General features: G+C 42.5%; 3 protein-coding genes across 3 annotated transcripts in view; all 3 read left to right on the top strand.

Annotated features, from left to right (window-relative positions):
- The first annotated feature begins 2095 nt into the window (after positions 1–2095).
- LOC115165954 (src-like-adapter 2) lies at positions 2096–8684 on the top strand. The gene is made up of 8 exons (XM_029719493.1): positions 2096–2509; positions 3856–3992; positions 4873–4972; positions 5107–5193; positions 5291–5394; positions 5516–5665; positions 7064–7196; positions 7316–8684. Exons 2-8 carry the CDS (start codon positions 3902–3904, stop codon positions 7437–7439), a joined length of 789 nt encoding a protein of 262 aa, XP_029575353.1. The 5' UTR covers positions 2096–2509; positions 3856–3901; the 3' UTR covers positions 7440–8684.
- Positions 8685–8876: 192 nt separating this feature from the next.
- Positions 8877–18864, top strand: edem2 (ER degradation enhancer, mannosidase alpha-like 2). Its single transcript, XM_029719492.1, has 11 exons — positions 8877–9084; positions 10656–10766; positions 15889–15928; positions 16037–16142; positions 16272–16397; positions 16558–16769; positions 16934–17075; positions 17185–17309; positions 17392–17536; positions 17629–17750; positions 17879–18864. The coding sequence occupies exons 1-11, from the start codon at positions 8978–8980 to the stop codon at positions 18353–18355; spliced, it is 1713 nt and encodes a 570-aa protein (XP_029575352.1). The 5' UTR covers positions 8877–8977; the 3' UTR covers positions 18356–18864.
- A 4306-nt stretch (positions 18865–23170) lies between these two features.
- Positions 23171–25940, top strand: part of LOC115165952 (short transient receptor potential channel 4-associated protein-like) — a 13804-nt gene continuing 11034 nt past the window's right edge. Inside the window, exons 1-8 of the mRNA XM_029719491.1 lie at positions 23171–23511; positions 23926–24054; positions 24218–24334; positions 24430–24487; positions 24586–24641; positions 24787–24915; positions 25064–25265; positions 25497–25685. Of these exons, the coding sequence (XP_029575351.1) occupies positions 23395–23511; positions 23926–24054; positions 24218–24334; positions 24430–24487; positions 24586–24641; positions 24787–24915; positions 25064–25265; positions 25497–25685 (997 nt within the window). The 5' untranslated portion in view covers positions 23171–23394. The remainder of the gene's footprint in view (positions 23512–23925; positions 24055–24217; positions 24335–24429; positions 24488–24585; positions 24642–24786; positions 24916–25063; positions 25266–25496; positions 25686–25940) is intronic.

The following is a 25940-nucleotide window of genomic DNA, read 5'->3' as shown; positions in this document are numbered from 1 at the left end:
CTATGGGATTGAGGTCAGGGCTTTGTGATGGCCACTCCAATATCTTGATTTTGTTGTCCTTAAGCCATTTTGCCACAACTTTGGAAGTACGCTTGGGGTTATTGTCCATTTGGAAGACCCATTTGCGACCAACTTTTAACTTCCTGACTCTTGAGATGTTGCTTCAATATATCCACATAATTTTCCTGCCTCATGATGCCATCTATTTTGTGAAGTGCACCAGTCCCTCCTGCAGCAAAGCACCCCCACAACATGATGCTGCCAGCCCCGTGCTTCACGGTTGGGATGGTGTTCTTCGGCTTGCAAGCATCCTTTTTCCTCCAAACATAACGATGGTCATTATGGCCAAACAGTTCTATTTTTGTTTCATCAGACCAGAGGACATTTCTCCAAAAGGTATGATTTTTGTCTCCATGTGCAGTTGTCCCCATGGCAGTTTTGGAGCAGTGGCTTCTTCCTTGCTGAGCGGCCTTTCAGGTGATGTCGATATAGGACTCGTTTTACTGTGGATATTGATACTTTTGTACCTGTTTTCTCCAGCATCTTCACAAGGTCCTTTGCTGTTGTTCTGGGATTGATTAGCACTTTTCGCACCGAAGTACGTTCATCTCTAGGAGACAGAATGCGTCTCCTTCCTGAGCGGTATGACGGCTGCATGGTCCCATGGTGTTTATACTTGCGTACTATGGTTTGTACAGATGAACGTGATACCTTCAGGCGTTTGGAAATTGCTCCCAAGGATGAACCAGACTTGTGGAGGTCTACAATTTTTTTTCCTGAGTTCTTGGCTGATTTCTTTTGATTTTCCCATGATGTCAAGCAAAGAGGCAGTGAGTTTGAAGGTATTCTTTGAAATCCATCCACAGGTACACCTCCAATTGACTCAAATGATGTCAATTAGCCAATCAGAAGCTTCTAAAGCCATGACATCATTTTCTGGAATTTTCCAAGCTGTTTAAAGGCACAGTCAATTTAGTGTATGTAAACTTCAGGCCCACTGGAATTGTGATACAGTGAATTATAAGTGAAATAATCTGTCTGTAAAATTTTTGTTGGAAAAATGACTTGCGTCATGCACAAAGTAGATGACCTGACCGACTTGCCAAAACTATAGTTTGTTAACCAGACATTTGTGGAGTGGTTGAAAAACGAGTTTTAATGTCTCCAACCTAAGAGTATGTAAACTTCCCACTTCAATTGTATAAGCTTAATTTACTCCAATGTTTGTAAATCTAAACTAACACTAGATCTTCAAAACATGGTTAAAACTATAATGCTGATATCATGGATGGTCAGTCCTTATATCTATAGCTCTGAATTTGAGTGGTTCCATTGTTCCAGGCCATCCCTCAGCTTTTTTTTTTTTTTTTACCAAAACAGGCAGGTGCCTGCTTTGTTATTGTTTCAATTAAGGACTCCAGCTTTAAAGAGAGCCTACATTTTTGATTCTATAGCAGTCATCACTATGGCAATTAACATGGCTACACCAGTTGTGAATATTATGAAGAGAAAACGGATTGCTCAGCTCTTCGAACCACCCAACACCCTTTACCTGAATGACGAAGAATATGAAGCTCAAAAATTGCTGTGACGTCACTTCACGCGTCTGTGTTTTATACCACGGCTCATGTAGATGCTTCTGCAAAACAGTACATTTGCACAGACCAGATGAATCTCATCACAATTGCTGATGACTCACTGATGTAAAATGTCTCAGAATCTGTGTTGATTACTACTGCCACACGTACAGCTCACTGCTTTACAAATTAACTTGACTAACCTGTACTCCCGCATATTGATTCGGTACCAGTACCCCCTGTATATAGCCTTGTTATTATGTATATTTTTTTGTTACTTTTTGATTTGTTTTTTTTACTTTATTTAGTAAATATTTTCTTAACCTACAGTGCAGTTCAAGAAATAGAGTTAAGGGCTTGTAAGTAAGCAGTTCACGGTAAGGTCTATACCTTTTGTATTCAGCGCATGTGACAATTTGATTTGATTTATTGTTGAATACAATCTTTCTTCCTTTCTCTTTGTGCCTCACATTTTCTTTGTCTTCATCTCCCTCTCTTCGCTCTGTCTTTGAAAGTTCAGGTCTTGCTGAAACAGGAAACTGAGTGTCTGAGTAAGAGGTGAATATAAACCCCCCTCCTCTCACATCTCTCCACTCAGATGTACTACAGAGCACTCTGCTACACCTACAGAGCCTCCATCTACCACCACTGGCTCCTTTCCCCATTGGAACATCACAGAGGAGGAGAACACTCATTCTCCATTGGTGTCTAAAGAACTCTCACGCAGATTCGCATACACACGCACACGTCATACTCACTTTACACATGTGAATGTTACCAGCAGTGTGAAACGCCCAGACCCACTGGACTCGACCTCTGGGCCTCACTGGGTTATACCTCTATCCCTGTGGTGCTCTACAGCTCTGACATCAACTCATTCCACAGCATCAGAGTGCTGCTGATCGTCACCAGAGCCACAACAGGGCAATGCTGTGAGTATTAACTCATTTTAAAGCTGTCAAGTCTAATTGATCACACTGTATTTAATGTACATGTAAAAGGTTGTAGTTTTATTTTTAATTGTCCAGACAGATCTATACCCCTGCTGTGTTTCCTGACTCCTGGTTGGCAGACTGCTGTGGTTCATAATGGTTATCTGTTCTGTATGTTATAATGGAACATGAGACGATTCCTTGTAGCTCAGTTGGTAGAGCATGGTGCTTGCAACACAAGGATAGTGGGTTTGATTCCCGGACCACCCATACGTAAAGTGTATGCACTCAGTGATTGTACTACATGAAATGTTCAACTTGGGCAATAATGCACTGGTACTGAGTACCGGCACCTCACGTTTTCTAATGCTTGAGTACTGACACTTCTTATAGAATATTGGCTTAGAAATATGGCAGATTTCCTGCACCTAAATATAGACAATACCGGCACCCAAAATGAGTACTGTTACCTTTTTCAGTCTACTTCAAGCACTGGTTAGGTTCCATATTACAGAGCATTGGGGGAAACTATTCATCTAGAGATATTTAATGGCAATATATTTCCTATTACTATTTCTGATATTACCATCTATTTTAAATGTTTTTGAATTTGTCAATATTAGACAAAACCCCCCGGGATAGAAATGTGTTCACAAAAAGAGAGCATTTATTTTCTACTCGAGGATAACACTTTAATATTACACTCCAGTGTTTAGACACACCCACTGGAAGTCTGTTAGGATGCTTGAGTGCCCATGCAGCACTGGTTACAGTAATATGTAAGACAACAACACAAAACTGTTTCTTTGAAAATGTACATGGTTCCTGTGGAGAATAAGGCTGCCATAATTTGCCATATTTGTCACACGTGTTTTTGCATATCACCAATGCATAACACTTGAACATAGTTTGCACGCTAGTGCATTCGCGTTTACATCAGTTAGAGAGTGACACACAAAAGACTGCATGTTCTATTATTATGTATTCAGATGAAAGCCCCTTATTTTCCTTGCCAACCAGCACTCTCGACACTGCAGCAGCCCATGTGTAAAAACAAGAATTTGGTTAGAAACTAAAGGGTGTTCAGAAGAAGAGTGGTTTTCAACTTCCTCCCTCCCTTTGTTCAAGTTGTCGCTGATCCAGCTTTCTGACAATAAATGGAGAAAGAAATGACAGACAGGGCTATTTGAAATGCCCTTAATAGTGTTTGTTTTGAGATATGTTATCTGACATATGTTACAATGAATTGTGATTGATGCAACAGTACATCAAGAAGACATGACGCCCACCCAGATGTACCTCAGTAACCAAACGGGCTACTAATCCATACCTGTGATTCCCTCCAGCCCACAGAGTTCTCTGGTATTCCTTCCATAAGAGCTCCACATCGCCATGGGCAGTGGGCCCAGTAAAAAGCATCAGGGATCCAGCACTCATGCAGCCTTGCTGGGCCAGGAAGAGCCCGCTGAGCCGGTCATACTGGGTAAGGCCTGGGCTCTATGTGAGATTGAGCACAGGAAAGGATAAGGCTCTGGGCAACAAGCCAGTACTAGCATATCTCAGATGGGCAGTGTCCCCAGGGGTCAATGGCTCTGGGTTAGTCTGGACTGAAACCTATAGGCCAGGGAATTGAAAATGTGCACGACAGCTAGGTCCATTTTAAAGGACAATCACCGGATGGCCTGCATCTGATGTAAATCTATAGATCAAAACAATGTGACCAATATAATGATGAAAACACGTAGTTAGTGTTTCTGTACATACATGGTGTGGTGATTAGCCGCTACATTAAATGTCACCGTAGTTGGTGTGCAGAAAAGAGAGAAAAAAACAAGCCTACTGGCCTGGTCTTCTGTTAAACCACAAGAGGTGTGAAAAGAAAAAAAGCAAGAAGCGAAAGACCTATATTTAGAAGTAGTGTGACCAGGGACCAGGTGATACACCCTGGACTCTGGGGTAGACGTAACATAGTACATGTAAATCTATGACACTCCAAATTAGTATGATATGTTACGTTTCGTATGGTATGTATTCATTTGTGGATGTCCATCATCCATTTCATATGACATGTTACGAATTACAATTCATATAATATGTTACGTATCGCAATTCTTACAATATGTTATGAATTGTCTATGAGACCAGGCTGGGTGACAAAGAAGTTCTACTTTTTGAGCTGTCACTCAAGATGTTAGTTTATGAAGATCACAGTAATAATTTGTAATCATTTATTTTTTTGTAACTTGGAAAGGTCTAACCGTGAATACTCAAGTGTGAATTGAAAGCATAAATGTACATGGTTTGAGGTTGTAATAGTAGAGTCAGAGTGACAGTCATTTTTCGTGTCTCTGTATTGTCCATAGAGAGCAGCAGGTATGTGGTAGTGGCCCTGTACAACTATCCCACTGGACATCGAGCAAACAGCAGTATCCGCGCGGGAGAGAGAATCAATGTGCTTTCAGAGTAAGAAACCATACCCTCTACCTACAACTACCACAATTACTACTACTACAACAGTTATTACGACTGTACTGTGCTCTTTCTATATAACCTATGTATCTTTTTATGTGTTTCTGTGAATGTGCATGTCTATGTAGCGAGGGGGAATGGTGGAAAGTGAGATCCTCTGCCACAGGCAATGAGAGCTACATCCCTAGCAGCTACACAGCCAAGGTGTACCACAGGTGAGTCTGCGGATCCATCTGACTATTCTCCTTTGGAGCTCTATTTACACAGATCTGTCTTTCTATTTCTAACTCTTTCTCTATTCTCTTTCCCTAGGTGTCAGTATGAGGGTCTCAGCAGAAAGAAGGCTGAAGAGCTCCTGTTGCTGCCCAACAACCAGACTGGCTCTTTTCTGGTCCGGGAAAGTCAGACCCGCCCTGGTGAGTTTAGCTCAACAATCAAATGCTAACAAGAACAGGGAAACCAGCTTAAAATGGTAATTGATAAACCCGAAGGGATACAACTTTGTGACTGAAGTATGGTGTACACGATCCACTCTAGGTGCCCACTCCCTGTCAGTGCGTAAGACCAGTGACCAGGACCGTTCCTCAGTCAAACACTACCGGATCCAACAACTGGAGAACGGCTGGCACTACATCTCCCCCTGCCTCACCTTCCCCACCCTCACAGCCCTAGTGGACCACTACTCAGGTCAGTAGAGATGGTTCAAGCGTATACAGCAGTTTAGAACGTGTTGAAAGCTGTAGATACAACTTTTCAAACCCTTTTGTGTCCAACCCACGCATTTGAACCTCTGTACAAGGAGTGGTGGAAAAGGCATCCAATTTGTCATACTTGAGTAAAACATAACATAGATAGCTTAATAGAAAATGACTCAAGTAAAAGTCACCCAGTAAAATACTATTTGAGTAAAAGTCTGAAAGTATTTGGTTTTAAATAAGTACTTAAGTATCAAAAGTAAATGGGCTCCCAAGTGGCGCAGCGGTCTAAGGCACTGCATCTCAGTGCAAGAGGTGTCACTACAGTCCCTGGTTTGAATCCAGGCTGTAACACATCTGGCCATGATTGGGAGTCCCATAGGGTGGCTCACAATTGGCCCAGCGTCGTCCAGGTTTGGCCATCATTGTAAATAATTTGTTCTTAACTGACTTGCCTAGTTAAATAAAGGTTAAACAAAATGCAATTGATAAAATATACTTAAGCATTAAAAGTAAAATTATAAATCATTTCAAATTCCTTATATTAAACAAACCAATATTTTATTTACAGATAGCCACACTTCCCCACTCAGACATAATTTATAAACGAAGCATGTGTGTTTAGTGAGTCCGCCAAATCAGAGGCAGTAGGGATGTTCTCTTGATAAGTGTGTGAATTGGACCATTTTCCTGTCCTGCTAAGCATTCAAAATGTAACAAATACTTTTGGGTGTCAGGGAAAATGTATAGGGTAAAAAGTACATTATTTTCTTTGGGAATGTAGTGAAGTAAAAGTAGTCAGAAATGTAAAGTACAGATACCCAAAAAATGACTTAAGTATTTATTTTCTCCCCAATTTCGTGGTATCCAATTGGTAGTTAGTCTTGTCTCATCGCAGAAACTCCCATACGGAGTCGGGAGAGGCGAAGGTCGAGAGCCGTGTGTCCACTGAAACACAACCCAACCTAACATAATGCCCACACAATGCCCAACCCGGAAGCCAGCCACACCAACGTTTCGGCGGAAACACCGTGCACCATGCACTGCGCCCAGCCCGCCACAGGAGTCGCTAGTGCGCAATGGGACTAGCGTCCTAACCTGGACAACACTGGGTCAATTGTGCGCCACCCCATGGGTCTCCCGGTCGCGGCCGACTGCGACAGAGCCTGGACTCGAACCCAGAATCTCTAGTGGCACAGCTAGCACTGCGATGCAGTGCCTTAGACCACTGCGCCACTCGGGAGGCCCGACTTAAGTATTTTGACTTAAGTACTTCCCACCACTGTGCACAGGTAGCGGTGGGTTGAAAGCTGGGGGCATCTTCAGTCATTGTATTGTAGTATTCATGTGAAACCTGAGTTGCAACAGACTGATTTATGTTTCCTTCCAGAGGTCACTGATGGGCTGTGCTGTCTGTTGGGGGAGCCCTGCTTCATCCAGGGGTCCAACAGCATTCCTGTGGCTACTGGCCCAATACCCATGGCCGTCAGGAAGCCCACCCTCAACTGGAAAGATGCGGACAGGTGAGGTCATGTACTGTTGTCGTAATAAGATGCCTGTCTCTGTGTATGCATGTCTGCCAATAAATCTATTATTTGTCAGCATTTCCTCACTAATGTGTTTTCTCTCTATCTGTCTGCAGCTCCATGATTTTTGGCAAGGTCAATGAGGATTCCCTGGTGAGCGAGGGCCTGAGAGAGGCCATCAGTTCCTACCTCTTCATGACAGGGGACTGCAAAGACTGCAGCCAGAAATGGGACAGCTGAGACTGGAGCTGTCCTCAGAGAGACAAATAGTGAGATTCACAGACTAAAACGGAGCAATGAGCTTACCTATTGGGGCAGAGGGTACCCGAGGACCATATTACGTGGCCATGAACCTAATGGATCTCAAACATTGTTGAGGGAACTGGGATTCACAACTCAACCACTGCAGAGAACCATTGTTCTCAAAGCTATGGTTGTCAAGTGCTCACATTGCCAAGCAGACGAGGCCCATATTTGCTTGGATTCATGATCAGAAGACATTTTTATATCCTGGAGGCAGACTAAAAAATACTTTACAGAAATAAGAGAGTATCTGTGCCCATAGGAACACAAAGTGTTCTAAAGAGATCATGCATTCAAACTGATTACAGATTGCAACATGCGAAGTGTCCGGAATTAGATGATGATCCTCACTGTGTCAAATTGTGTGCATGATCTTTAATGTTAAACTAGAACAGTAGGTCTAAAGAGAGTGGCACGATATGTTGCAATTTATTCAGATTTTCGAAAAGCTGCTAACTTCATAATGAAATGTTCCATTCAGCCTTACTCGTGATTATAAGTAACTACAGCTGATTGCAATGTTCCTTACAGAAAGGAGTTTGATGGTGAGGTGTACAGCCATATGAAAGTCATAACCACCTGCACGTTTCAAATAGATCCCGTATCATCAGTAAACAAACTATTTGGTTGGTTTTGTTGAACTACCTTGGAAAAAAAGGAAATGTTTGTATGGGTTTCCTGTCCTGAACAGAAACACCTTTTAGCTGTTGCTTGTTCTCCACCGCACCGCAGTATAACTTTGACACAGGATATGGTCAAGGTGCAGTGGAAAATAATATAGTGCGGCAGATACAGCAGAAAGTTATGAGTTGTGCTAAAGAGCATGTCAACGTTGTGTGAAATATTTAAGCAATAAGGCAAGAGGGGTTGTGGTATATGGCCAATATGCCACGGCTAAGGACTGTTATTATGCAAGACGCAAAGCGTAAACGTATTTAGAAAAGTACAAATAAATGTTTCATTCCCATGGTGTACGGTCTCATACACCACAGCTTTCAACCAATCAGCAATCAGGGCTCGAACCACCCAGTTTATAATATGGTATAAAAGTACTTAAATGTTCTTATGGGGTTTCATCAACTGAAACAATACACTGTATACATTATGTGCTCAATATTGAGCCTCGTGATCAATAAAAATGGTGGAAATGTTTTCTTTACTATCCTACATTAAAAAAAAAAATGCTGAAAATGTTTTCTATATATTTTTTTTCTTCTTCAAATCAGAGAAGTTTAAACACAAATAACCAAATGCAATATAAAGAAGATTGAGTGGAAATGGCAGTATCATAGCTTGTGTAACATCGCTACCTGCTGGAGGACATGTGTAGGTCGTCAGGTTGCGGAAGACTTCAGCACCCACGACGCACGCGTCATGTCTATTCAATTTACTTCCTGTTAGCGGTCCCTAGTGTGTGGTGCTGTTGCATTTGATCAGTGTTTTTAGCTGTTATCCTAGCTATACCTCGTTTATTCATGCTTAGGTTGCTGTGCACTACTATTTTGTGCGTAATTCACGTCTTTACATTGATCAGCAATGCGAAAGGACAAGAGTTTACAGAGCTGGAGATGGCACACTACAGGTACAGTAATGACAATCTAGTGACGTTAGGCTTTTAATCACACGTCTGTAGTTAGCTATGTTGTAACTCTCAAACTCTAGGCGATATTCTTCCTTCTCCCTACAGTTTTCAGCCATTAGCTAAGCACAAGACTAGCTCAGGTGAACTACAATCTCGATGCTGTGTTTTAAGGTTTCGTCGGATTTCGAAACATCCTTCAAATAAAACATTCGAGCGCTTCCAATCCGACGAAACTACACTTCCCCAGTTACGTTTACACACAGATGTTCGGAGCACTCGATATAGCTACTCAGCACAGGCGGTCGCTTCTTGTTTTACGTCTGTTTTCATAAACAAGTGCTGTAACGTCGAGATATGGCCGTGTGATAACACAAACCATATCAAGGGTGTGTATCAATGTCACTTTTTTTAAAAGGATTTCTCGCGTGTTCATGTTCAGATTGAGTATCTGGTCTCTTAACAAACCCCCTGTACAGAAGATGCCTTTTAAAACACAAATCAAACGAAGTGTTTTTTATGCACATGCTGAAATTAGAATGCAAGGCAGTGAAGGAGAGAAAACAGCGTCAATGGCATCATGGCTTGAATTTAAACTGAACAAAAATATAAAAGCAACATGCAACAATTAAAAAATATTTTACCGAGTTAAAGTTCATATCATGAAATCGTTCACAGTGAAATAAATGCATCATGCCCTAATCTATGGATTTCACATGACTGGGAATACAGATATTCATCGGTTGATTGCAGATAACTTAAAGAAAGGGCAGGGGCTTGGATCAGAACCATTCACTATCTGCCTCAGCGCAACACATCTCCTTTGCATAGAGTTGATCAGGCTGTAGATTGTGGCCTGTGGTATGTTGTCCCACCATTCCTCTTCAATTGCTGTGTGAAGTTGCTGAAAAATGACTGGAACTGGAACACACTGTTGTACACTTTGTCCAGAGCATCCCAAACGTGCTCAATGGGTGACATGTCTGGTGAGTATGCAGGCCTTGGAAGAACTGGGACATTTTCAGTTATCAGGAATTGTGTACAGATCCTTGCGACATGGAGCAATGCATTATCATGCTGAAACATGTGTTGAAGGTGGCGGATGAATGGCACGACAATGGGCCTCAGGATCTCGTCACGGTATCTCTGTGCATTCAAATTGCCATCGATAAAACGTTATTATGTTCGTTGTCTGTAGCTTATGCCTGGTTTTCTGATCCACGCTCCTAACCTTTTTTTAAGGTAGTCTATGACCTGTATTCCCAGTCATGTCAAATCTATAGATTAGGGCCTAATTAATTCATTTCAATTGACTGAGTTCCTTATGAACTGTAAGTAAAATCTTTTAAATTGTTGCATGTTGAATTTCTATTTTTTGTTCAGTGTAATTCCAGTGTGTACACGCTCGTTCACTCATGTAAAAAAAAATCTGCTTTTCATATGATTTGGGCTTTAGTCCAATAAATTGTGTAATGGAACCGAATCGTGATCAAGGGCTAGGATTAGCCGTGGGGTTCCGCTTGATCTGCTCTTTTAACACACCTTACCTACTCTTGTTTGTTCCTTCCTGACAGAGAGAAAATCAAGTCCATGTTTTACCATGCATACAACAGCTACTTGGATCATGCTTATCCATATGACGAATTGCGGCCCCTGACCTGTGATGGCCAGGATACATGGGGCAGGTATGACTATTGCCTCTGCAGTTGTTAGACAATAAACCAATGTTGTAATTTCCTGTGAATGACACAGCCAAGACTAATACCTGGACAATCAATAGCCCAAACCACCTGAAACCTCAGTGTTTTCCACTAGCTGTCCTATACAGCCGGTTACACACTCATTTCCAGCGGGTACTTTTTCCACTTAAATTAACTAGGCTACTTTTCAATTCGCAAGTCCGGAAAAAAAGTCGGCCGAGCCCACAGCTGCTAGAATGAACGATATAAAGTATTATGGATATACTGACATGATGCATCTCTCTGCCCTACCAATGGGAGTTGTCCACAAAGCGGCACAGCAAGCTCCCTCCTATCCTTTCTTTGGATTGTTGGATACATCTCATTATTGAAATCCTTTTTTGAATATTCTTTGAGGGTTGTTGATGTCAACCGCCTGTATTCAATGGATAGAGATGCTGTGCTACTAGCCTCAAACCATGAATATGCATAGCCATCTCGAGACAACTACGATATAGTGTTTTTTTCTCAAAGTTGCCCGGGATGTCACGTGTCCTACTTATATCAGTACACTCGTAACAACTTAAGCATTATGAAACTTCTATTTGATCAAATAAACCTCAAGTAGCAAATAAGCCATACGTTTTTTGGTTGACCAAATTCAACACTCTCGTTGACCTCCATACAAAAACTCCTGGCTTTGTGTGCGACGCAACTAGGAAACGCCACCTGATGGAGTGAGACAGATTTTCCGGCGAGTTGGGCCTGTCTTCCTTGTCCTCGCTAACGATATGCATCGCCTAGTGATCTATTGATAGGACAGGCACCTGTCTGCCCAAAGTGAGCGATGACAGGGAAACTGCTGTCTGTCCTGCCTCCTGGTATCTGGGTGTGTGTGTGCCGTGTACGCTGTGGTTGCAGTCACATTTCTTTACCCGGCGGGAGAGGGAATGATGCTCTTTCATTGTCTATGTGAGTCAATTTGCACGTCCCATATAACGTGGCAATGATTAGTTGAAATCCACTTAGCCTGTTTTCTAGCACATTCATTTATTTTATTTTGTGTGTTTCATATGCAGCTACGAAGTGCTGGAGCATAGGCTTACTGTGATTTCATTGACTAACAACAAGCTTGACTAGGTTATAAATGCTGTCGATCAATCAATCTCATATATCCTTGCCATTCATAAATCATACAACTACGTAGTATGTCCATGGCATCGCATTGGGACATATAAAAAATAAAGATCACGTTTGTATTTTCGATATGAAGTCCATCAGGCCTTGCCAGACAGTGACATTAAAGTGACTCGTCAGTAGCTGTTGATTTGGCTCCCTAGTTTGCATACGGTACTTGTAGGTTTTTTTTGGGCTACTATCTGCAGATACAGTATATTCACACCCCTTGACTTTTTCCAAAATGTGTTACATCCTTAATTTAAAAAGGATTAAATGTAGATGTTTTGTCACTGCCTACACACAGTACCCCATAATGTCAACGTGGAATTATGTTTTTAGAAATGTTTACAAATGAATTAAAAATGAAAAGCTGAAATGTCTTGAGTCAATAAGTATTCAACCCCTTTGTTATGGCAAGTCTAAATAAGTTTAGTAGTAGAAAGTGCTTAAGTCCCATAAGTTGCATGGACTCACTCTGTGTGCAATACTAGTGTTTAACATGATTATTGAATGACTGCATCATCTCTGTACCCCACACATACAATTATCTGTAAGGTCCCTCAGTCGAGCAGTAAATTTCAAACACTGTTTCAACCACAAAGACCAGGGAGGTTTTCCAATGTCTTGCAAAGAAGTGCACCTAAAAGAAAAACTGACTTTCAATGATGGTTTTAAAACAATTAGAGTTTAATGGCTGTGATAGGCTAAAACTGAGGATGCATCAACATTGTAGTTAGTCCACAATACTAACCTAGTTGACATGGTGAAAAGGAAGCCTGTACAGAATAAAACTATTCCAACACATGCATCCTGTTTGCAACAAGGCACTAAAGTAATACTGCAAAAAATGTGGCAAAGCAATTCACTTTTTGTCCTGAATACAAAGTGTTATGTTTGGTTCAATACAACACATTACTGAGTACCACTCTCCATATTTTCAAGCATAGTGGTGGCTGCATCATGTTGTGGGTATGCTTGTAATCGTTAAGGACGGGGGAGTTTTTCAGGAGAACATAAACGTAATGGAGCTAAATAGAGGCAAAATCCTAGAGGAAAACCTGGTTCAGTCTGATTTCCAACAGACACTGGGAGATTAATTCACCTTTCAGCAGGACAATAACCTAAAACACAAGGCCAAATATACACTGGAGTTGTTTACCAAGAGGACAACTTACCTAAAGTGTCCGAGTTAGAGCTTTGACTTAAATCTACTTGAAAATCTATGGCAAGACCTGAAAATAGTTGTCTAGCAATGATCAACAACCAATCTGACAGAGATTGAAGAATTTTGAAAAGAATAATGGGAAAATGTTGTACAATCCAGATGTGGAAAGCTGTTAGACTTACCCACAATGACTCACAGCTGTAATCATGCCAAAGGAGCTTGCTTCTACAAAGTATTGACTCAGATATGATACTTTAAATATTTCTGTATTTCATTTAATGCATTTGCAAAAAAAGTCAATGTTTTCACTGTCATTATGGGGTATTATGTGTAGATGGGAGAGAGAATCATCAATTGAATTCAGGCTGTAACACAACAAAATGTGGAATAAGTCAAGGGGCATGAATACTTTCTGAAGGCACTGTAAATTAAGAAAACATTTGAAGATGGTGAATCCTCCTCACTGCAGGAACAATAGATGGGCTAGAGCGGTCGCCTCACTCTGGTCAAAAATCTGATCAATGAAATTAATTGTTTTAAAAGCTAATAAGTATTCAGACCCCTTGACTTTATCCACATTTTGTTGCGTTACAGCCTTATTCTAAAATTGAATAAATTGTTTTTTCCACTCAGTCTACACACAATACCCCATAATGACAAAGCAAAAACAGTTTTTTTTAATGTTTGAAAATGAATAAAAGGAAATATCACATTTACATAAAGTAAGTATTCAGACCCTTTACTCAGTACTTTGTTGAAGCACCTTGGGCAGCGATTACAGCCTCGAGTCTTCTTGGGTATGACGCTACAAGCTTGGCACACCTGTATTTGGGGAGTTTCTCCCATTTTTCTCTGCAGACCCTCTCAAGCTCTGTCAGGTTGGACGGGGAGCGTTGCTGCACAGCTATTTTCACGTCTCTCCAGAGATGTTCGATAGGGTTCAAGTCTGGGCTCTGGCTGGGTCACTCAAGGACATTCAGAGACTTGTCCCAAAGCCACTCCTGCATTATCTTAGCTGTGTGCTTAGGGTTGTTGTCCTGTTGGAAGGTGAACCTTCGCCCCTGAGGTCTTGAGCGCACTCTGGAGCAGGTTTTCATGAAGGATCTCTCTGTACTTTTGCTCCATTCATTTTTCCCTCGATCCTAACTAGTCTCCCAGTCCCTGCCACTGAAAAACATCCCCACAGCATGATGCTGCCACTACCATGCTTCACCGTAGGGATGGTGCCAGGTTTCCTCCAGATGTGACGCTTGCCATTTAGGCTAAAGAGTTCAATCTTGGTTTCATCAGACCCAGAGAATCTTGTTTCTCAATGGTCTGAGAGTCCTTTAGGTGCCGTTTGAGGGAACTCCACAGGTCTTGATCACCTCCATGGCCAAAGCCCTACTCCCCCGATTGCTCAGTTTGACCGGGCGGCCAGCTATAGGTAGAGTCTTGGTGGTTCCAAGCTTCTTCCATTTAAGGATGGAGTCCACTGTATTCTTGGGGACCTTCAATGCCGCAGAAACGTTTTTGGTACCCTTCCAAAGATCTGTGGCTCGACACAATCCTGTCTCGGAGCTCAATGAACAATTCCTTCAACCTCATGGCTTGGTTTTTGCTCTGACATGCACTGTAAACTGTAGGACCTTATATAGACAGGTGTGTGCCTTTCCAAATCTTGTCCAATCAACTAAATACACCACAGATGGACTCCTATGCAGTTGTAGAAACATCAAGGATGATCAATGGAAACAGGATGCACCTGAGCTCAAGTTCGAGTCTCATAGCAAAGTGTCTGAGTACTTGTGTAAATAATTGGCAAACATTTCTAAACATGTTTTGGCTTTGTCATTTTGGGGCATTATGTGTAGATTGAGGGATATTTTATTTAATCAGTTTTAGAAATAAGGCTAACGTAACAATGTGGAAAAAGGGAAGGGGGCTGAATACTTTCTGAATGCACTGTATATGGTATTTTAAAAGATATGGATATAGGTCTACTGATTGAATTAGTGTTGACAATAGTAAACTGCTGCTTATGTGCAGCAAAGCCCATGGTTAACACCTGCTTCATTCTTCAATCATACCTGTATTGCAAATAGCTGAGAAAATGCCTTTTAAAAAAGAAGCTTGAAGCCTGTGGAGTCAGCAGAAATCTGTGGGTCAGTTGTTAAACAAGTAATGACATACTGCAATTCACAAACAATTGCAAACACTTGTTGAAATTCTTTAACTAATTAAACTGTCATTCTATCTCTTCTATTTAACATGTATGGACCCAGAACTGTTCTGTTTATTTTAGACCTTTTTTTTCCCCATTTGGAAAAGTGCCCATCACACAATTTGGCAGATTTCTTTAAAAGAACTTTACATTTTTTCAAGCTCCTTTGGGCTATTTACGTCATTTTTCTGTTTTAATACATCATTTGAATAACAAACAATTGTGGCAATTCATATCTTGCAGTGAAACACTTCAGTCTTGATAAGACAGGTTAAAGGTTTCATGTTGTCTTACTTGGAAAATAGTCTTGATCATATCGTCCTAGGCGATATTCCCAAAAAACAAACAATACACTAAATTCATACATTCAATGATTTAAATTGTGAACGCTATACCACGGCACACTTTTCCAATCTGAGAGGTACATTCAATAGTTCCGCAGTGTATTTCGGATGGACTCTAGGCATTCAAATGTACCAAAGGCCACAAATATAGCTTGTTTGGCTATATTTAGGAAGTACTACCTGCTGTATTGGATGTGATGGCTTGACTATGACGTTGCATCTCTCCTTTCTTTTCAGTGTTTCACTGACTTTGATAGATGCCCTGGATACGTTGCTGGTATGCACCTTCTCGTCATCATTATCTAATAAGTTTGTCATTCAACACCTGCGACAATGAGTTACTAAATGGGCTTCCAATCTTGTTGCCTCAATTTGCTTTTTTCAGATTCTGGGAAACCACACTGAGTTTCAGCGTGTGGCAACTCTGCTTCAGGACACTGTGGACTTTGACATCGACGTCAATGCATCCGTTTTTGAGACTAACATTCGAGGTGAGATCACAGGGAATAGGTTCAAATTTAAGCTATGAAAGTGTCAAACAATGCTCTTGTCTAGGAGATGTATGTAGGTTTTTAGCTGTGTTTTGGTTGGTTGTAACTGAGCTGGGTTTCTGTCTGCAGTGGTGGGTGGTCTTCTCTCGGCCCACCTGCTGTCTAAGCGTGCTGGGATGGAGGTGGAGCCTGGCTGGCCTTGTTCTGGACCCCTCCTCAGGATGGCTGAGGACGCAGCACGAAAACTCCTCCCTGGTGAGCTGTCCACATGATTTATTTTATTATTGCATCTTCCAGATGCCCAGGACACACACATGCACACTAACATATGGCTCTGACATTGTATTTGCCTGGCTCTGTATATGACCAGACTTAGGCTCACCTTTTCCCCTTATCATTTTCTTTTCGTCTGCAGCGTTCCAGACGCCCACTGGGATGCCCTATGGCACGGTGAACCTGCTTAGAGGGGTGAACCCCACAGAGACCCCTGTCACCTGTACTGCTGGGGTGGGCACCTTCATCCTGGAGTTCTCAGCCCTTAGCCGGCTCACTGGGGACCCCGTATTTGAGGACGTGGCGCGCAAGGCCCTCCGGTCACTGTGGAAGACTCGCTCTGAGATAGGACTGGTGAGTCGGCAAAAAGAGCTGCCGATTTTAGTCCTGTGACAATCTGTTTTATGCTGTCCTCTTGTGATTTGTGTAATATTCATACAGTAGATTTATTGAAACCTTTAGATTGCTTGGTACACTTTGTCAGACCCAGTGACCTAGGAGCTGTATCTTTTTTCCAGGTGGGAAACCACATTGATGTCCTCTCCAAGAAATGGGTGGCCCAGGACGCAGGTATAGGGGCCGGTGTGGACTCGTACTTTGAGTACCTGGTGAAGGGCTCTATCATGCTACAAGATGAGGAACTGCTATCAATGTTCTTAGGTATTATTACTAGTTTATCATCAGACCACTTGATCATGTGGTAGATGGATACACATTTTACATTGTAAGCACATTAGTAATAGATGTTTATATTTTTGGGCATCCACAGAGTATGACAAGGCAATTAAAAACTACACCAAGTTTGATGACTGGTACCTGTGGGTCCAGATGCACAAGGGAACGGTCTCTATGCCTGTTTTCCAATCACTGGAGGCCTTCTGGCCAGGGCTACAGGTAAACTACATTTCTCATTTTGCTAATCTACTGTATTCCCTCGTAACTAAGAAAATCTCGTTTGTTTGTGTGAATGTTTCAGAGTTTGATCGGTGAGCTGGACAGTGCATTGAGGACTTTCCATAACTACTACACAGTGTGGAGGCAATTTGGAGGACTGCCGGAATTCTACAGTATTCCACAGGGATACACTGTAGACAAGAGAGAAGGATACCCTTTACGGCCAGGTACCAGACAAAACCTGCTCACTTACAATAGTGCATAAGGGTCATACTGAAGATTTCTTGGTATTTATATTTTGCTCCTTGTCTTGTTTCAGAGCTGATAGAGAGTGCCATGTACCTGTACAAAGCCACTGGTGACCACACCTTTCTGCAGCTCGGTCGAGATGCTGTGGAGTCCATTGAGAAGATTACACGGGTCCCCTGTGGCTATGCCAGTGTGAGTGGTTTACGCTCCTCAAGACTCCGCTGGATAGAAAATACTTACTTAAGACTAATCACAATGTTCCGTACAGAAGTTGTTTGTGATTGAGAATTGTTTTGTTGTTTTACAACCTCCTCCCTCAGGTGAAAGACATCAGAGATCACAAGCTGGACAACCGCATGGAGTCCTTCTTCCTGGCAGAAACCATCAAGTACCTCTACCTCCTGTTTGATCCAGATAACTTCCTTCACAACAGTGGCCTGGACTTTGAGCTGGGCACTGGCCCCAGTGAGGACTGTGTTTTGGGGGCAGGGGGTTACATCTTTAACACAGAGGCCCACCCCCTGGACCCTGCTGCCCTTCACTGCTGCAGCCGCAAGCAGGAGGAACGCAGAGAGCTGCAGGACATCCTTCTTAACCTATCAGAGCCTCTCGCCAGTCCACAGGATGCCCAATCACAGGAGACAGACAGCGAGACCGAGCCACCTGTCATGGATCCTTCAGAAAGTATAGCACTGAAGCCTGGGAGCAGGAGGAAAGCCCCTCTCCTCTCCTGCCCTATGCAGCCCTTCAGCGCACGGCTAGCTGTCATGGGTCAAGTCTTCACAGACGGCACATGACATGGATTTACAAATGTTTTCACTTTTTGAAGATTAAACTTAAAGATGGAATCCATCTCGCCTCTGTCTGCCCCACGGCCGTTTTTGTTTTGTCAACGAAGCAGAGATGGGGAGCAGATATTCTACGTATGATAGTAACAGGATATACAGAAAGTTTGAGCTACTATTTTCATTTTACCCATAGACCAGTCATTACACTAATGCTACTTAGCAAGGGCTCGTGAAACTACCTCTAACTTCCTTCATACTGGACACAGAAACATAAAAATGGTATCGACGAGTTCATCGAAATCTGGGGAAGTAGATAAAGGGCATCATTGCCAAAATCCTGAAGTATCCAGGTTTTAACTGAACACTGAAAATTAAAGATTATTTACTGTGGTTTTCATTATACAAAATGCTTTGATTCATGGTATTGCCCTTGGTTTCTGAAATACATTGTAATATAGGCATGTGGTTAGGAAAGGTATGAATAAATAATAGTTTGCATTAAACATTTTCATACTCAAGTGATGGAACCAAGGATGTATATAACACTTGATTACTGAGTGCATTCGGAAAGTACTTTTTCCACATTTTGGTACAGTACAGCCTTATTCTAAAATGGATTAAATAATCCACACACACTACCCCATAATGACAAAGCAAAAACAGGTTTTTAGACATTTTTGAAAATGTATAAAATAAATAAACAAACCTTATTTATATAAATCAAATCAAACTTTATTTGGCATGTGCCGAATACAACAAGTGTAGACTTTACTGTGAAATGCTTACTTACAAGCCCTTAACTCTCCTTGAACTGCACTGTAGGTTAAGAAAATATTTACCAAGTAGACTAAAATAAAAAGTAACACAATAACGAGGCTATATACAGGGGGCACCGGTACTGAGTCAGTGTGCGGGGGTACAGGTTAGTTGAGGTAATTTGTACATGTAGCTGGGGGTGAAGTGACTATGCATAGATAATAAACAGCGAGTAGCAGCAGCGTACAAAAAGGGGGGGGTCCATGTAAATTGTCCGGTGGCAATTTTATTAATTGTTCAGCAGTCTAATGGCTTGGGGGTAGAAGCTGTTGAGAAGCCTTTTGGTCCTAGACTTGGCGCTCCGTTACCGCTTGCCATGCGGTAGCAGAGAAAACAGTCTATAACTTGAGTGACTGAAGTCTGACAATTTTATGGGCTTTCCTCTGACACCACCTATTGTATAGGTCCTGGATGGCAGGAAGCTTGGCCCCAGTGATGCCGAGCAGTTGCCTTACCAGGAAGGGATGCAACCGATCAGGATGCTCTCGATGGTGCAGCTGTAGAACCTTTTGAGGATCTGAGGACCCATGCGAAATCTTTTCAGTATCCTGAGGGGAAATAGGTTTTGTCGTGCCCTCTTCACGACTGTCTTGGTATGTTTGGACCATGATAGTTGGTGATGTGGACACCAAGGAACTTGAAACTCTCGACCCGCTCCACTACAGCCCCGTCGATGTTAATGGGGGCCTGTTCGGCCTGCCTTTTCCTGTAGTCCACGATCAGCTCCTTTGTCTTGCTCACATTGAGGGAGAGATTGTTGTCCTGGCACCACACTGCCAGTTCTCTGACCTCCCTATAGGCCGTCCCATCGTTGTCGGTGATCAGGCCTACCACTGTTGTGTCGTCAGCTAACTTAATGATGGTGTTGGTCGTGCTTGGCCACACAGTCATGGGTGAACAGGGAATACAGGAGGGGACACACCCCTGAGGGGCCCCAGTGTTAAGGATGTGTGGCAGACGTGTTTTTGCCTACCCGTCTTGAAGTTCAGGATCCAGTTGCAGAGGGAGGTGTTTAGTCCCAGAGTCCTTATCTTAGTGATGAGCTTCGTGGGCACTATGGTGTTGAACACTGAGCTGTAGTCAATAAACAGCATTCTCACATAGGTGTTCCTTTTGTCCAGGTGAGAAAGGGCAGTGTGGAGTGCGATTTGAGTATTCATAAGTATTCAGACTCGAAATTGAGCTCAGGTGCATCCTGTTTCCATTGATCATCCTTGAGATGTTTCAACAACTTGATTGGAGTCCACCTGTGGTAAATTCAATTGATTGGACATGATTTGGAAAGGCACACACCTGTCTATGTAAGGTCCCACAGTTGACAGTGCATGTCAGAGCAAAAACCAAGCCATGGGGTCGAAGGAATTGTCCTTAGAGCTTCGAGACAGGATTGTGTCATGGCACAGATCTGGGGAAGGGTACCAAAATATTTCTGCAGCATTGAAGGTCCCAAAGAACACAGTGGCCTCCATAGTTCTTAAATGGAAGAAGTTTGGAACCACCAATACTCTTCCTAGTGCTGGCCGCTCATCCAAACTGAGCAATCGGTGGAGAAGGGCCTTGGTCAGAGAGGTGACCAAGAATACGATGGTCACTCTGACAGAGCTCCAGAGTTCCTCTGTGGAGATAGGAGAACCTTCCAGAAGGACAACCATCTAAGCAGCACCACCAATCAGGACTTTATGGTAGAATGGCCAGACAGAAGATACTCCTCAGTAAAAGGCACATGACAGCCCTCTTGGAGTTTGCCAAAAGGCACCTAAAGACTCTCAGACCATGAGAAATAAGATTCTCTGGTCTGATGAAACCCAGGTTGAAGTCTTCAGCCTGAATGCCAAGCATCACATCACGTCTGGAGGAAACCTGGTACCATCCCTAAGGTGAAGCGTGGTGGCACCATCATCCTGTGAGGATGTTTTTCAGCGGCAGGGACTGGGAGACTAGTCAGGATCGAGGGAAAGATGAACGGAGCAAAGTACAGAGAGATCCTTGATGAAAACCTGCTCCAGAGCGCTCAGGACCTCAGACTGGGGCGGAGGTTAACCTTCCAACAGGACAACGACCCTACGCACACAGTCAAGACAATACAGGAGTGGCTTTGGGACAAGTCTCTGAATGTCCTTGAGTGGCCCAGCCAGAGCCTGGACTTGAACCTGATCGAACATCTCTGGAGAGACCTGAAAATAGCTGTGCAGCGACACTCCCCATCTAACCTGACAGAGCTTGAGAGGATCTGCAAAGAAAAATGGGAGAAACTCCCCAAATACAGGTGTGCCAACCTTGTAGCATCATACCCAAGAAGACTTGAGGCTGTAATCGCTGCCAAAGGTGCTTCAACATCGTACTGAGTAAAGGGTCTGGATACTTATGTAAATGTGATATTTCAGTTTTTAAACCTGTTTTTGCTTTGTCATTATGGGGTATTGTGTGTAAATGTAATACATTTTAGAATAAGGCTGTAACGTAACAATGTGGAAAAAGTCAAGGGATCTGAATCCTTAATGAATGCACTGTATGTTTTAATTGAAATGTACGGCTTGCATCTTATCCGCTCATTGTTCCCTCATGTCATAGTTTGTACATCTCAATTGTTATATTGCTTATATAGGTCTCTTATTAATCATTTTAGGCAGTGTTGGAATTAGTTCATTGTTTTGCATACTTTAGCTAATTATAATACACAATGTGCTTTTCTCCTCGAGGAGCGGATACAAAATGTTGTTGGGTCTGTAACCATGTTTCCCAGTGACAGTCTCTTCCCATTCAAATATTTTTTTTCAACAAAAAGTTCAGTAATGACCCATGTAGACATTGCGAGGGATGGTTTTATTTGCGCAGTGCGTTGGTATGTTGTCTATAAAAGTGGGTCAACGTGATTGTATTTTCCTTCCTTTTTTAGGCCTAATAAAATACTTAATGGTAGGCTTTAATGTTTTTGTATGGTTCAGAAGTCCAAACTCATGGTGGCGTTCGCTATTGAAGGAGAATTGCGGTTCTTATCAACTTGCACAAATTCACAAGGTGTCAGTAGAAACCATATTTGTTTAAACAAGTCAGCCATATCAGCTATGGTTTTTAAAATGCAGTAAATGAGGCTGAATGAACTGTTTTGCAGCCAGATGAGGCTCCACTGATAGCAGGTGTACAGGTGGTAAGGATTCACTCCATGGTTGGTGCTGAAAGGAAGGCTCTGCGTCGGGACAGCTTTATGTAGGCCCTAACAGTTTATGGGCACCATTTGTCTCCGTTAAAGAGCAATTCATGTGTTGTGTAGTGGCTTCACTGGCATTGATATAAAAAAAAAATTTGCGTTTGCCCCACAAAGATTGACATGCTAAAATCGCCACTGGTCATACCGAACTGCCCCAGTGGCTTTCCATAGAGCTCCACATTGGTGGCTTAATACCCATAAAACCTAGCTGTCATACAGGGAAAAGGTTCCAATCGTTTTTCCACCGTTCATTTTTCCCATAGGGAATTTTAGAAACACTTCAAATAAGGGCTGTGTTTTGTGTCGGCTTACCCTGGCGTGATGTTTTGATAACCATGTAAATCTCTCGGACATATATTCGGCTCTATTTACTCTCAGATTTGAACATGCTAATTAGCGTCAAAGTAGACATGCAAGCAAGACTATAAATCCCTGCAGGCTCATTTTTGTGAGAACCATAAATAGGGTTGAAAATGCGATGGAAACCAATTTAACTTGTATTTTTTAATTGGTATGTGGGAGTTTTTATGTGCACTACATCATTGCCTACAGCCTTTTATCTGCAACAAGTCAATTTGATTGAAACATCGCTGGTGGGAAAATGCGCATATTGTTTTTATGCAGATTTGTTTTTGTATTCGCATGAAAATCTGTTGCCAATTGGAAGGAAACCGAGCTAATCGTTTGAACTTTAAAACAATATATTTATACATAGGGACATAGAACTTAAATTGAAGGAGCACAAGTTTGAACTGAGGGGACTTAGCCCACTTGTAGAACCGAGTAGGCCTATAGGTCAAAAGTAGATTTTTTTTGTGTGAATTTTAGTTGACCCTTTTCCTAACCTTAACCTAATTATCCTAAGCTGCTAGGTTAATTATCCTTACCTGTTGCGTAAGGTCTCCTAACCTGCTACGAAAAGTACATTCTGACAAGCTCCATCCTTTCTTGCCAAGATGGTGCGAACTATTCTGTCGACAGTCCATATAACTTCCTGTTAAGAGAAGCAAAAGAGGAGGAAGTCATGGCGACAACAGAAGGACCCGAGCCCCCTCGGACTCGAAGAAATAGTAATAAAAACATCCTTAAAAGGATCATACATGGACAAAGCTCTGGCCGGGCAATTAGTCGAGCGACAGAGGTAAAATAACGTTACACATTTAGAAATCCTTGCTAAAAGACGACATTACAAGGGTTTGGGACGAAGAAAGCCAGTTAGCTTGCTTGCTAACTTTCGCTAACGTAACTGTTATTTAGCTACGTCTACTCCAACGAAGCGCTGAGACCGCTAACTAGATAGCTAGCTAAAATAGTAGAAGTCGGAAGTGTATGTAGTCATTACATTAGATAACTAACGTTAGCTAGTCAGTATGGTAGTCACGGCAACCCAAAGGAAAGTTGTTATCTAGCTAACAGTTAGCAGGCTAACGTTACAGCCGTTCGAGTTTACATAAACTGGTGTAACTGTTAGCTAGCCCAGTCACTGATTTGTGTATTTCATTTTCCCAATCCGTGACATGTTTTTGCTCCTATGGTGTTCCTTCTTTGTCCTTAGATATCTGAGGCCCTACTCCAGGAAAGAGACCAACAGGGCCAGTGGCATGGGATTCCAGTGCTGCTGCAGAGACTGTATGACAGCAGTCACCTCAACAGTGACCTCTCCCAGATCCACTCCATCATCAAGGTGCAAATAATACTCTTCCCAGACCTCGGTCAGAGCTGTAATACCACACGTAGAGGCAAACGTTTCATGCTTGTTTTTCCCATGTGAGCTGTGATGGTATTTGCTGTTGAGTTGACAGGTGTGTTGTTCACAACATGTTTGTGTTGTCTTTGTGGTGTGGTAGGAAGTGTCACCTTTTCTCTCCATGGAGGCTATGTCGTTTGTGACAGAGGACAGGAGAGCAGTGCAGAAGTCCAACTGTCCCAACACATACACCTTTGACCTCTTTGGAGGCATTGATGTGAGTCTCCAACATGTTGACACAGAGGCAAATATAACTGTCTTGTCAGTGGTCATATATGCTGTGTCAGGGTATAATTCCTGCTTTGTCCTTAGTTACTAGTGGAGATTCTGATGAGACCCACCCTTACCACGCAGACCAATGTCCCTAAAAGTAAGCCACATTAAAACATTCCTTGGTCATAGTTTTGCAAATGTGAGGAACCAATTTAAGATGCCCTGAATACAATCTAACATGTGTTCTCTTTGCAGTGAGTGATGACCTTGTCAAGGATTGTTTAAGTGTTCTGTACAATTGTTGTATATGTGTAAGTATCAATGCCATTGATACATAGGGTTTGAATGCATGTAAGATATTATCTGGCAACTTAACACTGTCTGACAGAGGGTGATGTCCACCTTATCTTTATTTTAGTCAGAAAAGGCCAATCATTAGCTTTCCCTCATTTTCAGATGGAAGGAGTCACGAAAAGTCTGGCATCACGAGATGACTTTGTCATGTTTTTGTTTACACTGATGTCAAACAAGAAAACGTTTTTGCAAACAGCCACATTGATTGAGGACATTCTAGGGGTCAGGAAGGTAAGGATAGCCTAAAAACCCTTAAGATCACTGTCAATCCTTACAAATTATTCATTAACATTGGCTGAATCCCACTGAACCTAAATGCCTAAAAGATGCACCAAAATGTCAATAACCTGTACCTTCTACCTTCCTCTCTGTGCTCCAGGAGATGATCCAGCTGGAGGACATCCCCAACCTGCCAAGTCTGGTCCAGAGCTTCAATCAGCAGCAGCTAGCCAACTTCTGCCGCATCCTGTCAGTCACCATCTCTGAGCCAGACATGGGCAACGATGACAAGCACACGCTGCTGGCCAAGAACGCCCAGCAGAGGGCCAACCCCTGCCCGTCCCACTCTGAAGTCAACCAGGGTAAGACTGCTCTCACCATCAAACCTGAGAGAGACTGGAGATGGAGTTCTCACATTCAATAATTGAATGAAGAAAATGCTTGTTAATGACTTTTCCCTCTATTGCTCAGTGACGCGTAAAATTAGAAGTTTATGGATTTGCACTCCTCAATGCCTCTGTTTCCTTATCACTCTGTTGACGGGAACGAGTAAATTGATAATCAAATAATCTGTTCTCCCCCGTGTGTATCAGTGGCCCTGCTGAACATCCCGGGCTTCATTGAGCGGCTATGTAAGCTGGCCACCAGGAAGGTGTCGGAGGCCTCGGGGCCATCCAGCCTGCTGCTGGAGCTTCAGGACTGGTACACCTGGCTGGACAACGCCCTGGTGCTGGACGCACTCATGCAGATGGCCACAGAGGACGCCGAGCAGAGCAGCACAGGTCAGAACAATAGATAGACGTGCACTCTCCCTCACACATATGCACGCACTGTAGGGGTGAATATTTTACAAATGTTCCATCCCGAGAACAAATCACTTTTCTCCTGGGTAACCCAGTGTTTCCTGCCAAAACTGGAACTGTCATTCAAAAGCCTATAAATAGACTGTCTGGATGTGACTAGAGCTTTAAGTGAAAATTCAGGCCTGATGCTACCTGAGCCTGATGAGCCCTGCATTAAATACATTTTATGAGCTC

This window comes from Salmo trutta, chromosome 28 (genome assembly GCF_901001165.1).
Source record: "Salmo trutta chromosome 28, fSalTru1.1, whole genome shotgun sequence".
Taxonomy (NCBI): Eukaryota; Metazoa; Chordata; class Actinopteri; order Salmoniformes; family Salmonidae; genus Salmo; species Salmo trutta.
This window is presented reverse-complemented; position numbering and strand designations above follow the sequence as displayed.